The 16,668-nt window shown below is 37.1% G+C and overlaps 3 protein-coding genes across 3 annotated transcripts; 2 read left to right on the top strand and 1 right to left on the bottom strand.

Annotated features, from left to right (window-relative positions):
* Positions 1-339: 339 nt before the first annotated feature.
* LOC114525413 (laccase-4-like) lies at positions 340-4,692 on the bottom strand. The gene is made up of 5 exons (XM_028546744.1): positions 4,604-4,692; positions 3,130-3,362; positions 2,253-2,905; positions 1,241-2,104; positions 340-1,124 (listed from the first exon to the last, which is right to left on the bottom strand). The coding sequence occupies exons 2-5, from the start codon at positions 3,313-3,315 to the stop codon at positions 593-595; spliced, it is 2,235 nt and encodes a 744-aa protein (XP_028402545.1). The 5' UTR covers positions 3,316-3,362; positions 4,604-4,692; the 3' UTR covers positions 340-592.
* A 382-nt stretch (positions 4,693-5,074) lies between these two features.
* On the top strand, positions 5,075-15,145 carry LOC114525310 (unconventional myosin-Vb-like). The gene is given in 34 exon segments (XM_028546565.1): positions 5,075-5,218; positions 5,314-5,418; positions 5,959-6,067; positions 6,143-6,199; positions 6,342-6,486; positions 6,600-6,756; positions 6,839-7,064; positions 7,206-7,423; positions 7,496-7,627; positions 7,715-7,854; positions 7,954-8,035; positions 8,144-8,284; positions 8,387-8,602; positions 8,672-8,791; positions 8,863-9,159; positions 9,298-9,351; positions 9,455-9,612; positions 9,690-9,996; positions 10,080-10,169; positions 10,294-10,518; positions 10,659-10,752; positions 10,923-11,108; positions 11,194-11,816; positions 11,887-11,958; positions 12,069-12,183; positions 12,276-12,346; positions 12,418-12,462; positions 12,562-12,807; positions 12,876-12,965; positions 13,129-13,279; positions 13,372-13,643; positions 13,746-13,831; positions 14,033-14,207; positions 14,387-15,145. Coding segments are annotated over 34 exon segments (5,466 nt in total). The 5' UTR covers positions 5,075-5,191; the 3' UTR covers positions 14,621-15,145.
* Positions 15,146-15,335: 190 nt separating this feature from the next.
* Positions 15,336-16,399, top strand: LOC114525532 (fucose mutarotase-like). The gene is made up of 6 exons (XM_028546913.1): positions 15,336-15,442; positions 15,519-15,587; positions 15,690-15,760; positions 15,876-15,980; positions 16,064-16,137; positions 16,298-16,399. Exons 1-6 carry the CDS (start codon positions 15,358-15,360, stop codon positions 16,353-16,355), a joined length of 462 nt encoding a protein of 153 aa, XP_028402714.1. The 5' UTR covers positions 15,336-15,357; the 3' UTR covers positions 16,356-16,399.
* Positions 16,400-16,668: the final 269 nt, after the last annotated feature.

The raw sequence follows: 16,668 nt of genomic DNA, 5'->3' as shown, positions 1-16,668 counted from the left end.
AAGAGTTACGAAATAGTATGGATTGCACGTGTCAATCATGTGGTCGCTTGGAAATGTCATGCCTCAAAAGCGTGGTTCCAAAATTAAAGATCGTTCACGAAAGAGTGGTTATACACAAGGCTTACTGGTGCAAGATTTGGGAAGTTGACGCACCGCCCAAGAGATAGAATCAGATTATCCGTCTCTTTGTTAAATTTACCATCAAAAACTTTTAATAATAGTTTTTTTCTAATTTTTCACAGATTAAGTAAACCGAGGAATTCAAGTTGTTTTCTTGTATTATCCAACTACGAGACATTTTATTACCACATACATATATATGTATATACGTAACTCATACATTATATATTGTGTGTGAATCCACGTTAAACGTTTTTTACAGCGTTACTAATGTATTAAACGAATTATTTCAAAACAACGTGTATCTTAAAAGTATTTATACTTAAAAGTATTGGTTCAAACTATTGGTATTTATGATATAAAATGAATAAGAGTAATATTTTGCATGCAATTAGCTTTGTACTACTTTAGTAATAAATGGAGCTAAACTATGTGAAAACAAGTGTCAAAGTTAAGCGTTTTTATGTAGTTCTTATGTCATGAATTGTGCGATGAGCGGTATGATCAAAACCAGATATTTCACAGCTGGTTTACAAGCGCGACTAACCCAATTACGTTTCTCGTTGAAATCTTCCACACTCCAGGTGAAACTTCTACAACTTTCCATTCCTTTTGGTGCAGGATTCTGGCGAGACTCGACTTCATTTATCACCAAGGCCATACCTTCCAACTGATGAGGTTCAATGTGACAATGCATGAACCAATATCCGGGGTTATCGGCGATAAATTCCACCACGACATAACCACCTGAGGGGACAATAACCGTATCCTTGCGCACGGTTCTGTTCAGCGCCTGAATACCAACAGGAGGCTTGTTTCCCTTCCATGTCGGGGCCCGCGTACAGGGTGTTTCACAATCCAAATCTTGGGTCGCTCTCACGAGTCTTCCTTGTGAGTCATATTCAGCATAGCCAACTTTGACGACGTGAAAGCTGTGTCCATGTAAATGAATGGGGTGGGAAAATCTACTGTTGTTTGCTGCACTCAAGGATGAAAACACAAATCTGTAGACATAGAAATAATATAGGTTTGCAAGGGATTTTGAAAACTTCAAAAACAAGGTGTCATATTGCATCAAATAATAAGTTTTTCACACCGGCAGAAGCGCTTCAAAACCTACCTTACTGGCTTCTTGTAAAATTTATCTCCAATCTCCAACATTTGTGTACACTGACAATCTTTCTTTTCGCAGGGTTTACTCACATTTGAACATAAACTCACATCTCTTTTATATTTTGGTTCTGTTTGTAGAGATATATTTGGAACAAGAAAATTTCGTCCGTTTACCGTGCTCGTCAGTTCTATACTATCAAAACCAAAATTGAAGAAGAATGTTGCTTCATCCGCGCTCCATTCTGGTGTGAAAACAGGCAGTTCGTTTTGCTGTGTTGGTACCAACAGTACAAACTTGTCGACATTAACACATTTATAACCAGGTTCAGGCCAACTTTCAAAGGGACAGTTGACAATGGTGCATGGAGCTTGCTCGATACAAAGTGGTTTTGAAAAGTCATCGATATAGGCTCCTTCGATGGCTGTCATATTTACAGATCCTCCGTAGCTCAATGCAGCGATTGCATCATTCGTGTCTAACTTTCCATCTTTCACGAGACTTAAGCAATTTACTTCCAAGGTTTCTGCTCTGATAAGAAAATCAGATCCACTTGTTTGATCAGCTTCTAACAAGAAATCATAACGTTCTCCAGTGTTCACTATCAGGAAATCCGCAGAAATTGGTTCGATGAAAAAGCCATCTGTCGCAATAACACGCAGTTTATGACCTCCGATATAAAACTTGTAAGCATAATTCGCCTGAGCACCAATTAACCTAAAACGATATGTTTCTCCACGTTTCACGTAAAACGCGCTAAGTTTAGAGTTCTTAAAAGGTACTGTTTTATGTTTTCCAAGACCATTGATGATTCCTGACCAATAAGGAATTGGACCGACCTCGGCTGCGTCTGGTGAACATGTCGACATGTACCTAAAAAACGTTTGCCTGTGTTGAACTGTCATTTTTAAAAGTGATTATAACTTAATGTATCAGGGATTACGCAAGATATATATTTTCTGGTGGTTCTGACGCACACTACAGTATATAACTGTAAAATTCTGTGCCAGCTACTGCTTACCTTGAATTACGTCGTGTTGGAACCTCATCGACTGCCGTGTCTTCAAAGTAGCCTAGTGACGAATGGATTTGGACAAATAGATCTAGGGAAGATTCTCTTTGCCAGTCTATTAAAGATAGAGTGTGTTGTCCTGGTAGATCTTGAAACGAACCATAACCACTGAATGCTTCGGTCAGATTTTTCTCTTTAACTATGAGTGCTCCAAATAGACCATCAGTTCTTTGGGGACCGCTGTGGGAGTGATACCAAAAGGTTCCGGCTGGTTTTGCCTCAAAGATGTAACGAAAACTCGAACCAGCCTCGATAGGGCATTGTGTGATGAAGCCTACTCCATCCATCCAAGGTGTGTTTCTCTGATGCATACCATGCCAGTGGATTGATGTTTCTTCTGTGAACAAATTGTTGGTGACATCCACAACCACAGTAGCCCCCTCAGGAACTATTATGGTCGGTCCAGGAATTCTTTTATTCACACCGATAAATGATCGATAGCTTTTTCCATCCACAGTGTTAGCTTGTGTGCACTTGCTTGTGTCATTGCAGGGTGATGTTGGACTATCTTCCAAAGTTGATTCAAGTTGCCCCGCATCGTTAACAAAAAAAACTCGACCACGAGTACCTATTGGTGCATTTTTCAGGTAGGCTGTGAATGTCTGGAAAGATCAAAATATGAAAGAACAAAACAATGACTTGTGATGAATATTGGGGCAAGAAATCAACTGAAGCCAATGCAGTACTGCTTTATCAATAACCGATAATGATCCAAGAAATTCTGAAGTCTGGAATGTATATACATTCCATACTTCAGAATTTCTTGGATCATATTAAGAGACTTTAAAAAGTAAAAACGGTCGGGCGAAATACTGGTACGTCTAACCTGAAAGTGTTCAATATTCAGTTTAAAATAGCAAACGGACTCGCTGCATTCACAAACAGATTTTCCGTCCTTGTCGTCCTCACCACCGCATATGTAATCTGGGGTGTCTTGACCATAACTGTGCTGGAAACCAACCAACGTTAAAACAATGATAGAAAGCCAAGAATGATACATCTTTGATCGCATCAGGAAGTTGAACGATGTTTTCAATTGATACGTTCAGCAGCTCGGAACTGTTATAAATAAATGACGGTATACCATTTTTTACTTCAAAAGCTAGAGACTTGTTGATATATACTTTATGCCTGTTGTGATTGTGCAATTTCATAGAAACACTGCGTGATTTTCATTATTTCATAGAAATAGTGTGTATTTCGGCCGTGAATCCCGTGATGTTGTGTGGAGTGTCACACAAATAACAAATGTTTGAGGGAGATGCAAATGTTTTAATTTATATTCAAACAATAGATTAAAATGATTATGTTATTGCGGTTGTGTTACATAGATCGCTAAATACGAATTCTCTGGACGTTTTATCAAATGGCTGTTATATGACAGTCTTGAGGGAGCACGGTCTATTGTGCAGGGACGATTTCAAAATTGCTTATATAATGCAGTTTACGACCAGCCCATGCAGCTCAACGACGCGCTTGCAAAACAACGAAACGTCACAGGCGTCTCAAGTCTTGCATATGACTGGTGATGGCTCAACGACAGCGTTGCTATTCCGACGCCTTCGTGTGAGGCATTCTCAATATTGAAATGTTTGTATTATTATTCAGAAGTTTACTATGATTAATGTAACGTTTATAGCTTTAAATATTTCAAGCAAATAAGGTTGTATGATTTTATGTTTTACGACGCGCTCAACAGGACGACGCGCCTGCAAATAACTCAAGATAACTTGATACTGATAATTATGAGCGAGTACCAGTCGACGGAAGTCACTTACATCAATGTTTCCCTAGAAACGACGACGCAATACAAAGAACATGGTGGAAACTATCGTTCTAGTACACACTATTCTTGCAGCATTATTTTACGCTGTGCTCTCCAAAACTTTCAAACAACTAAAAACTATCCAGCTAGAATTATTACGGTTAATTTTTACAAACCAACAGTGAATAGAGGATAGTTCAGCTGTAACACTGATGATACTGATGGTGTCGTCTCCTAGTCCGAACAAGGATAATTATCTGGATTCAAATATAACAATCGTTTCTCTTAAGAACAAAGTAGGGAATGCAATTTTTGCGTGATGATAACTTTCATATTTTACTTAAAGCAGAAGATATTTTCCAATCACTACCAAAGATGACAACCCCGCATTAATCCATACTACTCTATCGACTGCCGAATTGTGCTGTGTTTGTAAACATGGTGAGGAACGGCCTGATGGTTAGCTGCTCTAGATATAATAATAAATAATCTTGTCGCTACTCACTTGTAACCATTTAATACGAGCAAATCTTACCTTAAGATAAATAACAAATGAATATCGTGTCGACGTTTCCGATACAACTGAGATATATAGCACGGAATCCAACCTAAGAGAGCTCAACTCGTCTACGAGTGTTTCACAAATATACTAAGTGCACGCCCCTTTTTTCGCAGTTCTTGAATTCTGTGAATACTAGTCTATCATTTTTATTAATTCCGATCTTGTGACAAGTTTAACATATCCCCATCCCAAGTATCAAGAATTTGGGTTACCTGGCTTGATTTTTTAATTTTCTGACTAAAAATCTAGAATACTAACATGCACAAACACTAACTAGTTAAAAGGGGGTATTCTAAGGTGTGTTAAAGATTTTCTAGAGAAGGTCTTCCAGCAAGGTCCCAGCAATTGGTCCCAGCTGGTCCAGCAAACTGACTTCCGGTGGAAAACTGATAGCATGATAACGAGGCTAGATAAATTTTCCAGGATTATTAAATGAATAAATATTTTGCATTTCAAATATGCAGCCTTTCATTTGTATTTTGAACGATACAATTGATAGGTGAAATTTTCTGCACTTAGCTTAATCTAAGGGCTTTTATATAACGCCGAAGAAAAGCTAAAATGAGCGCCCAAGTATTATATACTAAGGTAACGAAAAAGAAGACTAATTTTTCATCGAAATGACAACTTTATATTGGCACGTAAGGGCAAATATGTGTTTATGTTTATTCTTTGTTGGATAGGGCGCTCGAGTTTGGCTTCCTGATGAGACAAACGTCTGGGTTTCAGGGGAAGTTTGTCATGATCTTGAAAGCAGTTTGCTAAGCATTCAAACAGTTGATGGAGAGGTATGTTTGATAATAAGGTTTTAAGAGTATTTTAAAACCGAATAACTTCGTCTCTGCCAACAAAATTGCTTAATATGCTTGAAATATAATTAAAAATACTTCGGAAGTTAGCATATTTTGGGGTGTCTAAGTGTCCTTAATATATTATAACCCCCACTTGACTTGTCATAAAGAACTTGTTTATATTATGAGGAATGTACAATATTTAGGTAAAGTGTTGTTGCAAATATTCTATGTTGGTAATTTGTACGATTATGATTTGTTTGTGTTGTGCATTTTAATTTCTTATCTTTATATTTTTTGTTTGGTGTTTCAATTTAAGTATTCTATTATGATGGAATATGTTAATGTGTTACAAAAGTCAATAGGTGTTTACTATAGGCTGGACTATAACATTGTATTGTTTAGTATTGTACATGGGCAGGGGGAGATTCCAGGCTTTTGATTGAGTCTTTTGTCCTGTTTCAGTGCTCAATCACCTTGCATAAAGGTCGCATAAGGACTTGTTCTCTTACTAATTAGCTAAAATTGTTACATTAGGTCATAGCCTATGATGTTGAGAAAAATGGTTTACCTCCATTAAGAAATCCTGAAGTCTTGGTTGGCGAAAATGACTTGACAACACTTAGCTATCTTCACGAACCAGCTGGTAGGTGATCATCAATCAAATATGAAGGCAATCTGGTCCTCACCCTACGTACTAATTATGACCTAATTATTTCAGTTTTGCACAACTTAAAAATGAGATTTCAAGAATACAACACAATCTATACCTATTGTGGTATGTGGTTTAATTTTTGATATTGATGTAAAGAACAAAATGAATTCTGTTATAATATGTTAAAATATTTCATTTGTTAAACATTTGTTTTTATTCACCAACAATATAATTATTTAATCAATCAATATTATGTTATTATTAGGTATAGTTCTTGTAGCTATCAATCCTTATGAAGAGATCCCTCTCTATGGTTTCGATATAATCTCTGCATACAACGGTGCTGCAATGGAGGAAATGGATCCTCACATTTTTGCTGTTGCTGAAGATGCATTCAGGACTATGAGCAGGTATTCATTATTAATAACACATAAAATAATGTTAATTAATTCATCTGAGAAACATATATAGGCACAATATAGGACACATGCTGATTGTTTATCAAACTGGTTATTTCCTATAGAGAAGAACAAAATCAATCTATAATTGTAAGTGGAGAAAGTGGAGCTGGTAAGACTGTGAGTGCAAAGTATGCCATGAGATATTTTGCTGCTGTTGGAGGCTCTGAATCTGAAACACATATTGAGAAAAAAGTACTTGCTTCAAATCCTGTTATGGAGGTGAGAGTTTTGCTCTAGTAGTTAGTCTAGTATATGAGTGTTCAATTATACCTTAATCTATGATTTAATTGTCTATTTCCAGGCATTTGGTAATGCAAAGACAATACGTAATAACAATAGCAGTAGATTTGGGAAGTATCTTGAGATTAACTTCAACCAAAATCATCATATCATTGGAGCACATATTCGGACTTATCTCTTGGAAAAATCACGTGTGGTGTTCCAAGCCTCTGATGAAAGAAATTATCACATCTTTTATCAACTGTGTGCCCATTCGGAGGAACCAAAATTCACTAATCTACGACTGGGTAAAATATGTTGTTTTTTGATGTCTCTTTTCCTCTAGATGATGAAGCCTTACATTCCTTGATGACATTAATTTAATTTTAGAAATATATATTTCTTTGCTAGACGTCAATTATTATAGACAATGTTTTGTTTTTTTTCAGGCCACCCAGATGATTTTCTCTACCTGAACCAAGGTGGGAATCCTTGTATAAATGGTGTTGATGATTCCGAACTGTTTGAAGAAACATGTGAAGCTTTTGACCTGCTGGGAGTACATCAGGATGAACAGGCAAAAATATTTCAAGTTCTTGCTGCTATCTTGCATTTGGGGAACATAAACATTGAAGAAGATGATGGACGTGAAGGCACTTGTATAGATGTGAGTGTACTGTTGGTTCCCAAGTCTTTGAGATGTGAATTATGATTGCATACATTGCCTCCTTCTTTCTAGAATGATGACTTCCACTTAGCTATAGCTGCTTTTCTCCTTGGAATTGATCGAGCTCAGTTCCAGAAATGGCTTTGCTTTAGGAAAATTGTTGCACATAGAGAAATTGTGATCGGAAATCTCAACCTGCAACAAGTATGTTTATCAAAATCCTTTTTGATAGACCTAACACATGCATGATCTACATTCATGATAATAAATGTTTGGGTATTGTTTCTTTAGGCAACTGTTGCAAAAGAAGCTCTATCCAAGCACATATATGCTCAAATATTCAACTTCATTGTTGCAAGTATTAACAAAGCTTTGATGCCTTTGGATCAGAAAAAAGTTCACTCATTTATTGGAGTATTGGATATATATGGGTAAGCAAGGATAACCTCTGCCAGTAGTGTAAAATTAGGCATTCACACATTTCTTCTACTGCAATTTGAATATCCAAAGTACAATTCCATATTTTCTAGTTTTGAAACATTTGAGGTGAACAGTTTCGAACAATTTTGTATTAATTACGCGAACGAAAAACTTCAACAACAATTCACAATGGTAAGTGACGATATTTACCCTGGGAACGAGGTTTGGTCCTGGTGTTGGGATTTTCTTTCTGAAAGACTGCACTGCCAAAACAAATCTTTTCTTATTTTTTCATCGCAGCATGTGTTTAAATTGGAACAAGAGGAATATGTAAGAGAAGAAATTGACTGGTCATTTATCAGGTATTACGACAATCAACCATGCATTGATCTCATTGAAGGAAAACTCGGCATCTTAGACCTTCTTGATGAGGAGTGCAAGGTAATTGAATGAATTGCTTTTCATGCAAGAGATGTTTGAGCATTTTAGGAATATGAAACAATAATCGTTGGCATTCAACTTGCGTCTGAAAACGTTGTTTAGTTGACAAAAGGCTCGGATGCAAACTGGACTCGTAAGCTTTACCAAGAACATATAAAGAAGAAACCTAACGTTCATTTTGAGAAGCCACGCATGTCAGAAATGGCGTTTTTAGTTGTGCACTTTGCTGATACTGTGACGTATGATAGCGAGGGTTTCTTGGAGAAGAACAGAGACAACGTGAATGAAGAACATATTTTACTGTTGAAAGCAAGCGAGGTATCGAGACTTTCCTTGCGAATCCCCTACGAATTCAGAGTTGCTAATTTTGAGTTATTTTATTTTTAGCACAGTTTTGTTGGAGAATTATTTACAGAACAAAAAACAACCGTTCCAGCACAACGGAAGCGCGCGAATTTAAAAGCAACTAAAACAGCATCGGCTGCAAAGAAGACTGTCGGCTCACAGGTAGGTACAGTTTACCAGACAGACCTTTATACCAGGGCGACGTATCTTTACCAATTATAACTCTCTTCTAGTTTCGTGACTCGCTTACCAAATTGATGGAGACACTCAATTCTACCACACCTCATTACGTTCGTTGCATTAAACCAAATGACGAAAAGAAGGCTTTCACTTTTGAACCAAAGCGAGCAATGCAACAATTAAGAGCGTGTGGTGTTCTAGAGACGATTAAAATCAGTGCTGCTGGTTATCCCTCAAGATGGTCGTATGTGGATTTCTTTTATCGATATCGAATGTTAGTAAAGTGGAGCAGGATTAAAAAGAATGACCTCAGATTGAGCTGTGAAGACATTTTAAATACTTTGTTAAATGTAAGTAATGTTTTCCAATCTGGGTGTCAAAGAATTTCTTTTGTGGTCTGTTTGTTATTTGAGTTTATTGAAAGAACGTTTGAGACTTGGTATGAACCAAATGACAGAAGAATCTTTCATTTTCTTTCTTATCGTTAGGATCCAGACAAGTATCAGTTCGGTAAAACTAAAATATTCTTCAGAGCTGGTCAGGTTAGTAGCGCTGACTTCAATGTGATTGAAGATTTTATCCAAATTCTAATTTTTTAATTTCCATCACTATATGAGTTGTTGTGATAAGTATCTCTTTGTTAAGGTGGCATACCTGGAGAAACTTCGAGGAGACAAGATGTATGAGAGTTGTGTTATGATTCAGAAGACGGTGCGGTGTTGGCAAGTTAGAAAGAAATATGTGAAGATGAGAAATGCTGCTATTGTACTACAGGCCTGGGCACGAGGTCATCAAGCACGAAGGTAAAAATATTAATATACTATAATGTAGCAAAATATCATTGTTTATGGACTAAGAAGTTATCATGCGTTTCTTATAGACTTGCTCATCATCTTCGTCGCACAAAGGCAGCTATCACTTTACAAACAGCTTGGCGATGTCACAAAGCCCGAAGTCGTTACCAGCGCGTGCGGTATGCTACACTGGTCATTCAGTCCCAGTACCGTGGCAGACAGGCGCGGTTGTTGAAGAAACGATTACTTTACGAAGCCAAAGCGATCGTGCTTCAGCGAGCTGTTCGGGTCTTCCTCGCTCGTCGTACATTCATCGCCAAACGTAAAAAGATTATATTGATACAGTGTTGCATAAGAAGACTAATTGCGCAGAGGGAGCTCAAGAAACTTAAGGTGTGTTTTGGAGTACGACTTCTTGGAATATGAATCTCAAGCATAACTTTTGATTCTATTTGCTTTTCTGCGCTTTTTCTCAGATTGAAGCAAGATCTGTGGAACATTACAAAAATCTCAACCGTGGAATGGAAAATAAGATTATTTCCTTACAACAGAAGCTTACTAGCGAAGTAAGAATGATTTTCATTCACTCAATGACTGACTATACATGACCTTCGGGAGGCAGAGGAATTTTCACCGCATGGAAACGTGCCGTTAATTAGGTTATTGATTTCCCTTTTCCGTTTTCTCCAGATCCGTAAGAACGAAGAACTGAATTCTAAACTACAGGAGATTGGTGACCTCAGGCTTGAGCTAGACGCCGCTAAGATGTGGAAGATGGATTATCAGACAGCAACTGCTACGATTGTTGAATACGAGAAAGTTATAAGTGAATTGAAACAACAACTGGCTAAGATGTCAGCTGAAAAAGATGAAATTCTGCAGAAGGCAAATGAAGAGAAAGATGAAATTGAAGAGGTAGGTTGTTACATAAGCTGTACACACTCCAGCTGCCATCTCTCGTTCCATATATATATATAGCTCTGTGTGGTGACGTCACTCGCGCGTTCAGTGTGATGTTAAGGTGTCCTGAGTATGTTTTTAATGTCATCGTTAAGGCGAGTGAAGTCTTACGTTGGGAAATTGTCAAGTTGAAGGACGACTTGAAAAATTTGGAGGATAAAAAAGAAAAGAGTGCCAAGGATAAAGAAGGTTTGAACATCGTTTCCCTCCTTTAATGCACGAGGAAATATGACTTCGCTGTGATGAAAGACGTTCTGTTTTGGGCGCGGGATTTTGTAAGAAACCCAGAACAGAATTTCTCCGGAAAAAACACTGACAGTTGAACCCCTCTAATTCTATCTTTAAATTGGATATTTTAGATGAAATGCGAGCGCAGTTTGATGCTGAAAAAAGTCAACTCATGGCCGAGATTGAAGCTGAGAGATCGCATCATCAACGTATTTTGAAAGATTACAATAGATTACAACAAAGATATGAAAATCTTCAGGATGAAGTGGAAATTTTACAAAGTCCAACTGTGAGTCCTAACAAAGATCCCATGAAAGGTGTGTTGAGAGTAGCTTAGATATCTTTGGATAAATATTACAACTCGTTGCTTTATTACTAATGAATGTTTCTTCATTTTGGTAGAAAATGATGAGAACGTCTCGAGCACAAAATCACCAAAGATGAAACAAGAAGATGCTCTTATTTCTGAACTTAAACAACGCATTAGAGAACTGGAGATGAACTCCAGGTCAACCAATGAAATTCCAACAATAGAACTGCCACGCAATAATCAAGAAAATGATCTGGAAACGAAAAATAGCCCGAAAAAAGTCGTTCATTCACCGGATATCAAGTCTTTAACAAAAGAAAATAATAAACTTAACACCGAGTTGAATATTTTCCGTGAAATAGTGAACAGACGTGACTCGGTGTCAGAAAAAGACATGAGCGATTCAATAATCGCAATAAAAGATGATAATATCACTAAACTTACTAAAGAGAGAGACGATTATAAACAGGAATATCAGAAATTTCGCTCAGAGCTTATTCGTTTTGCTTCCGTGACGAAGGATTTGACCGACGTGGAGATAAGATGAAACGTATCTCCTGATATAAGCGCCTATATCCTTCAAAGCCAGTGTTTTTTTGAACAAGCAAACGAGGTTCTACAACGAGAATTGCAGGATTTGTTAGCTAAAGAAACTGATATGCAAACGGCGCATGAAAACTTATGGAATGAACTCGCAAAGCTGAAATTAGAGAAAGTATGTTTTCTGATCTTGCTCTAGTCCACACTTTATGTGTGCTTGCTCTCATAATCTGGCATTTCTTTAGATTCACGGAGAAAATCATTCAATCACTGCTGATGTACAATCAGAAATATCCAGATTGGTTGAGGAAAATTTGGTAAGCTGTTTGAAGACTTTTTCTTAAATCAAAGTATGAGAGTGCAAGTGAACATGAATTCGCATCAGGTCTTTGGCTTTTTAATAATGCAGGCATTCGTTTGTCTCTAGGACTTGAAAGAACAAATAGAGAAGCTCGAAGAACGAATGAAAAATCAGCAACAAAACACGTTAGCTAAAAGCGAACATGAGAATTTCCGTAAGAGAGCAACCTCGTGGAATAAAGGTTATTAAAGATTTACTAGTGATTTTCAAAGATCCTGTTTGTGACTGAAAAACAACGAGATGTTTTCTAATCTTATCTCTTTGTCTTCACAGCGGAGGCCGAGTTGAGAAGAAGAACAAGCTCCGGTCATAGAAGTTCCCTGGACCCTATCGCCGGTAGAGTGGTAGGTATTAAAGTCATTCATCATTTTGAAGTCTCTTTCGCCAATAAAGTGAGTATTTCTATGTCTTACAGATGATGAACTTTGCTGGTTTATTGCGAAAGAATCCAAAAGATTCGGTGAGCAGGTTTTAATGATATTCCTGGCACCAATGACGCTGCTGTAACCAATTTGTCTAGTCTTTCATTTTGAATATATTTCATTCACTGATTCATTAGGGTGAAGCAACAGTTCCTGAGGAAGGCAAGAAACGAGGAATGATCGAGTTTGCCATATCCGATGTTGATTTGATCGTAAAACAACTCATTCATGACTTGTCACCTGGTCACGTGTCAGACCAGATTCCAGGACTTCCCGCACACCTTCTCTTCATGTGCGTACGTTACTGTGATCACGTGAACGATGATGAAAAGTTGCAGACCTTGCTGACGTCAGCTATTAGTGCTATCGGTGTTGTCACCAAGGTAACGATGGACTGTGAACTTTGACACTCGTCAACCTTTGTTGTGACTGAGAATATTCATGTTCCTAGAAATCTCCGAATGATTTGGATGTTTTGGTTTTCTGGCTGTCGAATACTTGTCGTTTATTACATGATTTGAAGCAATACAGTGGGGACAAGGTATAAGACACAACTTGAGAAACTTCTTATTTCTGGTCGTCTGTAACTACTGAAAGTAATCCAAACTATTTCTAGTGGACTGCTCCGTCCGTGGATATTTGTTTGAGGAAGAATTATCGTTGTTTTGAAGCACAATCTGAGCTACCATTCTTATTTTTTCAAGGCATTTCAAACACACAACACACCAGAACAGAATGAACATTGTTTGAAGAATTTTGATCTCACAGAATATCGGCAGTTGCTGGATGATCTTGCCGTTCATATTTATAATGATATCTTGACTGCAATTAGAGAGTCTATCCAAGGATATATTGGTACGTTTGGTGATGATGTTGTGGTAAACGGTGATGATGAAGGATATATACTTGGCCTGGGATGGTTAAAGTGTGATATTCTCTTATTTTAGTTCCTGGTCTACTGGAGTTTGAGTCGATTCCTGCAGTGTCTAGTTCCAAACCGTTTGGCAGAACGAACATGCGACAGAGAACTCGAAGCAAGAATGAAGACATTACCGTGAAGACGATCACAAAATATGTAAGTTTCACATGCATCATTGCTAAACTAAACACGAGTATTTCTGATATTATGTTTCTTCTTCGTCTTCAGTTATCTTATGTGTTGGCAATTTTGAATACACATTGTGTTGATCCAGACATCATAAAGCAAGTATTTAGACAAGTAAGTCATGTTGGGATTAAGAGACATTTAATTAGACAAAAATTTCTTTGTTGAATCAGATGAAATCTACAGTGAGGATAAACTTCTTTTACTTTCATTAAGATCTTTCATTTTATTGGTGCCTCAATGTTAAACAACATTCTCCTTCGGAAAGATATGTGTCATTGGTCCAGGGGCATGCAGATCAGGTAGGAAGAGCAAATTCAATTTCGTACCATATCTAGTTAGGGGCTTTTTTTCCAGGTAACCAGGGATCATGTTTGGTAGAATAAACCTACTTTCCACTCTGGGACAAAGAGACAACTCCATACATTCACAAGATTCTGACCTCAGTTACAAAGATGAAAGATTCCTTTAGTCAGTCCTAACGACATTTGTTGTTTCTTAAGGTTTAATTTGAGTGTATTAGAAGATTGGGTGAGAATTAACCAACTCGACAGCGGTAATATACTAGAAGGACTAAAGTGTATTATCCAAGCTACACAATTACTTCAAGTAAGCAAGAGTACGTTGGACGATGTGGACGCAATTTGTGAAGTTTGCAGTTCTCTAAACACGTTGCAGGTAAAGTCTCTCTTCAAGAATTCGAGTGAGGACTATTCAGTCTTATTCAATTAACGTTACTACCAAAGATGAACCTGCTATCTGGATATCTCTCTTCATACTGAACAAATATCCATAGCTGGTAGTACACTAACCATCATCCAGTCAGTCAGCATGCGGAGTTTTTCTTTCTTTTTCAGGTCCAGAAGATATTGAGTATGTACACGCCATCAAACGATCGTGAAGCGAGAGTTCCTGCTGCGGTGATACGTGCAGTGGTACAGAGGGCTCACAATGAAACTGATCCAATGTATTTAATGGTTGATGCGAACAAGACGTATTCTGTGTCATTTACCTTTACTGCATCTGCGGTGTCTCTAGAAAATGTAGCTATCCCCGACACTATAAATAGCAATTCTTTGAAAGTGATCTAATGAATGATGCTTTTGTTCAGGGGTTTCTGCTATAAATGTAGGGTTTTTTTAAATATCAGATATCTGATGATCGATTTCAGAAGCTGACAGTTTTGGAACGAGAATAAGGTTGCTGTATGAAGCACTGAAGCACTCATCTCATCAGCAGCATGACAGTTTGCAATAGGTCGGGGTATAATAGCTGTGGTTTAGCCTTACCCTAGCTAGCCTAGATCTAAACTACAGTTGTCCCAACTTACCAGTAGCTAAACCACAGTCGTACCATCAACATATTGCAACTTATGGAGGTGACAGAGGTGAGGTCTTTGGTGTGAAAGAGGCAGCATATCTGTAGTCAGTTCAATTTCATTTATAAATATAAATTAAACAAATATGACATCGAACTGACATTAGATTATCATCATCGTTATTTTTTGTACAGAATTTGATAGGAAATTTGTAAAGTAACTTAATTATCGATTTGATATTAATTAGAATAATGATTATTTATAGAAGAGTAATTTATAAATTAATTAGAGAATACAATCAAAAGGATTAAAGATTTGCAAACAAGTATTTTATTTTCTTGCCGATTATATATTATTGCAATTTTCGATTTCTAATAAAGTTACCTGGAGTACTGAATGGGTTTCAATATCTCAAATCTCCCCCCTGAGAAGATGCAAAGGTTAATATATAAAGTTTGTTCCACCATGTGGTTTCAGGGGGGCAAGAGATATCTTCATCAAGTATTCAAGATGGTGGTTTTGAAAGGGGTTCCACGTATTTTATCACCTCAATTGCTATATGCCATGTCTCGCATGGGTCATGGCGACGAGCTGGGTACGTTTTGCAAACATGTGCTGATAGTTATTATTGGAAGCCATTTTTCTGCTCACAAAACAATATTCTTGAACAGTTTTAGCTGATGCAAATTTTCCATCAAGTTCAATTTGCAACAATGGACCAGAAGAGATACGAGCTGATGGTAAATTATCTCCTTTTTCATCTTTTTATCCATGGCATAGTATATCCAGTCCATGGTGGACACGAAATTGTGTAAATCTCAAATTTATCATCAAATTTTCAGGTCATGGTATTCCAGAGTTGCTCGAAGCAATATTAAAGTTTTTTCCTTTGGACACCTATGTTCCGTCACCAGTACGTTGGCTCTCTCGCCAATCTCTCTATTCACTGATTTCTGCAATAATTACCTGGCATTTCATTATTAAACTCTTGATGAATATCTCAATGATCAGTTGTGTCAAAACTTTAGGCACTTTTAATGGAAGTCACACCAAGTGATGTTCAAAAAGGAATGAAATCACCAACCATTTGGGGTGATTACAAGCAAAAAATAAACAAAGCTGAAGGCCATGAGGTGGGTAAAGTTTATCCTGCTATATTTTTCTTCTTTCTGCCCCATTGATCAGTTCCACAACAGACAATCATTTTCTTATTTAGATTTCGGTTGGGACAATTGAAAGATTTGCTTTTTATGAAAGAGCAAAAAAATCTTTCGCCGTTGTAGCTACTGGGTAAGTTATTTTAGTTTCATCTTTATTAAAAGCTGAAACATTTTGTACAAGTTTGTACATCTCAAAGTCGATAATGTCAAAATTCTGGTTTTGCAATCAGATATTTCCCTGGGAAGCAAATGTGATTCCTCTGATGGCAGTTTTTGCATTTCACTTTTAGAGAAACAGCTTTATATGGGAATATAATTCTTGTAAAAGGAGCATTACCACCTGAATAAGTCTTGGCAGAAATTCTAAGAATTACACCAATTACTACAATTACAAAATCAAACAAAATGATGATTTTATTCCATTAAATTTGTTGATGACATGGTAGAAATTATTTGCCTCAGTAATTAAAAGCTGTATAAAAATCCCCTAGACAGATCTACACCATGAATAGCAATATATATATACATATATACTAATTTTAATGTCATGGATAATGCCATCCTAAGCCTAGCTATATAACCAATTTAACACATGAAATAAACAATTTATGTGCTGTATAGTAATCAATATCTTAAAAAGCTGCTATCATTACTCTATAAC

Source organism: Dendronephthya gigantea, unplaced genomic scaffold (assembly GCF_004324835.1).
Source record: "Dendronephthya gigantea isolate DGI-Jeju-01 unplaced genomic scaffold, DenGig_1.0 000034F, whole genome shotgun sequence".
NCBI lineage: Eukaryota > Metazoa > Cnidaria > Anthozoa > Malacalcyonacea > Nephtheidae > Dendronephthya > Dendronephthya gigantea.
The sequence above is the reverse complement of the archived record's forward strand: the minus strand, read 5'-3'. Positions and strand labels throughout refer to the sequence as shown.

Bases quoted from the DNA above. Each gene is read 5' to 3' on its own strand.
- LOC114525413 (XM_028546744.1), bottom strand. From the start codon at position 3,315: ATGCGATCAAAGATGTATCATTCTTGGCTTTCTATCATTGTTTTAACG. The intron at 2,906-3,129 runs GTTAGACGTACC...TGATCTTTCCAG, and splicing joins TGAATATTGAACACTTTCAG to ACATTCACAGCCTACCTGAA. The intron at 1,125-1,240 runs GTAGGTTTTGAA...CTATGTCTACAG, and splicing joins TTTTACAAGAAGCCAGTAAG to ATTTGTGTTTTCATCCTTGA.
- LOC114525532 (XM_028546913.1), top strand. From the start codon at position 15,358: ATGGTGGTTTTGAAAGGGGTTCCACGTATTTTATCACCTCAATTGCTA. The intron at 15,443-15,518 runs GTACGTTTTGCA...ATTCTTGAACAG, and splicing joins GGGTCATGGCGACGAGCTGG to TTTTAGCTGATGCAAATTTT. The intron at 15,981-16,063 runs GTGGGTAAAGTT...TTTCTTATTTAG, and splicing joins ACAAAGCTGAAGGCCATGAG to ATTTCGGTTGGGACAATTGA.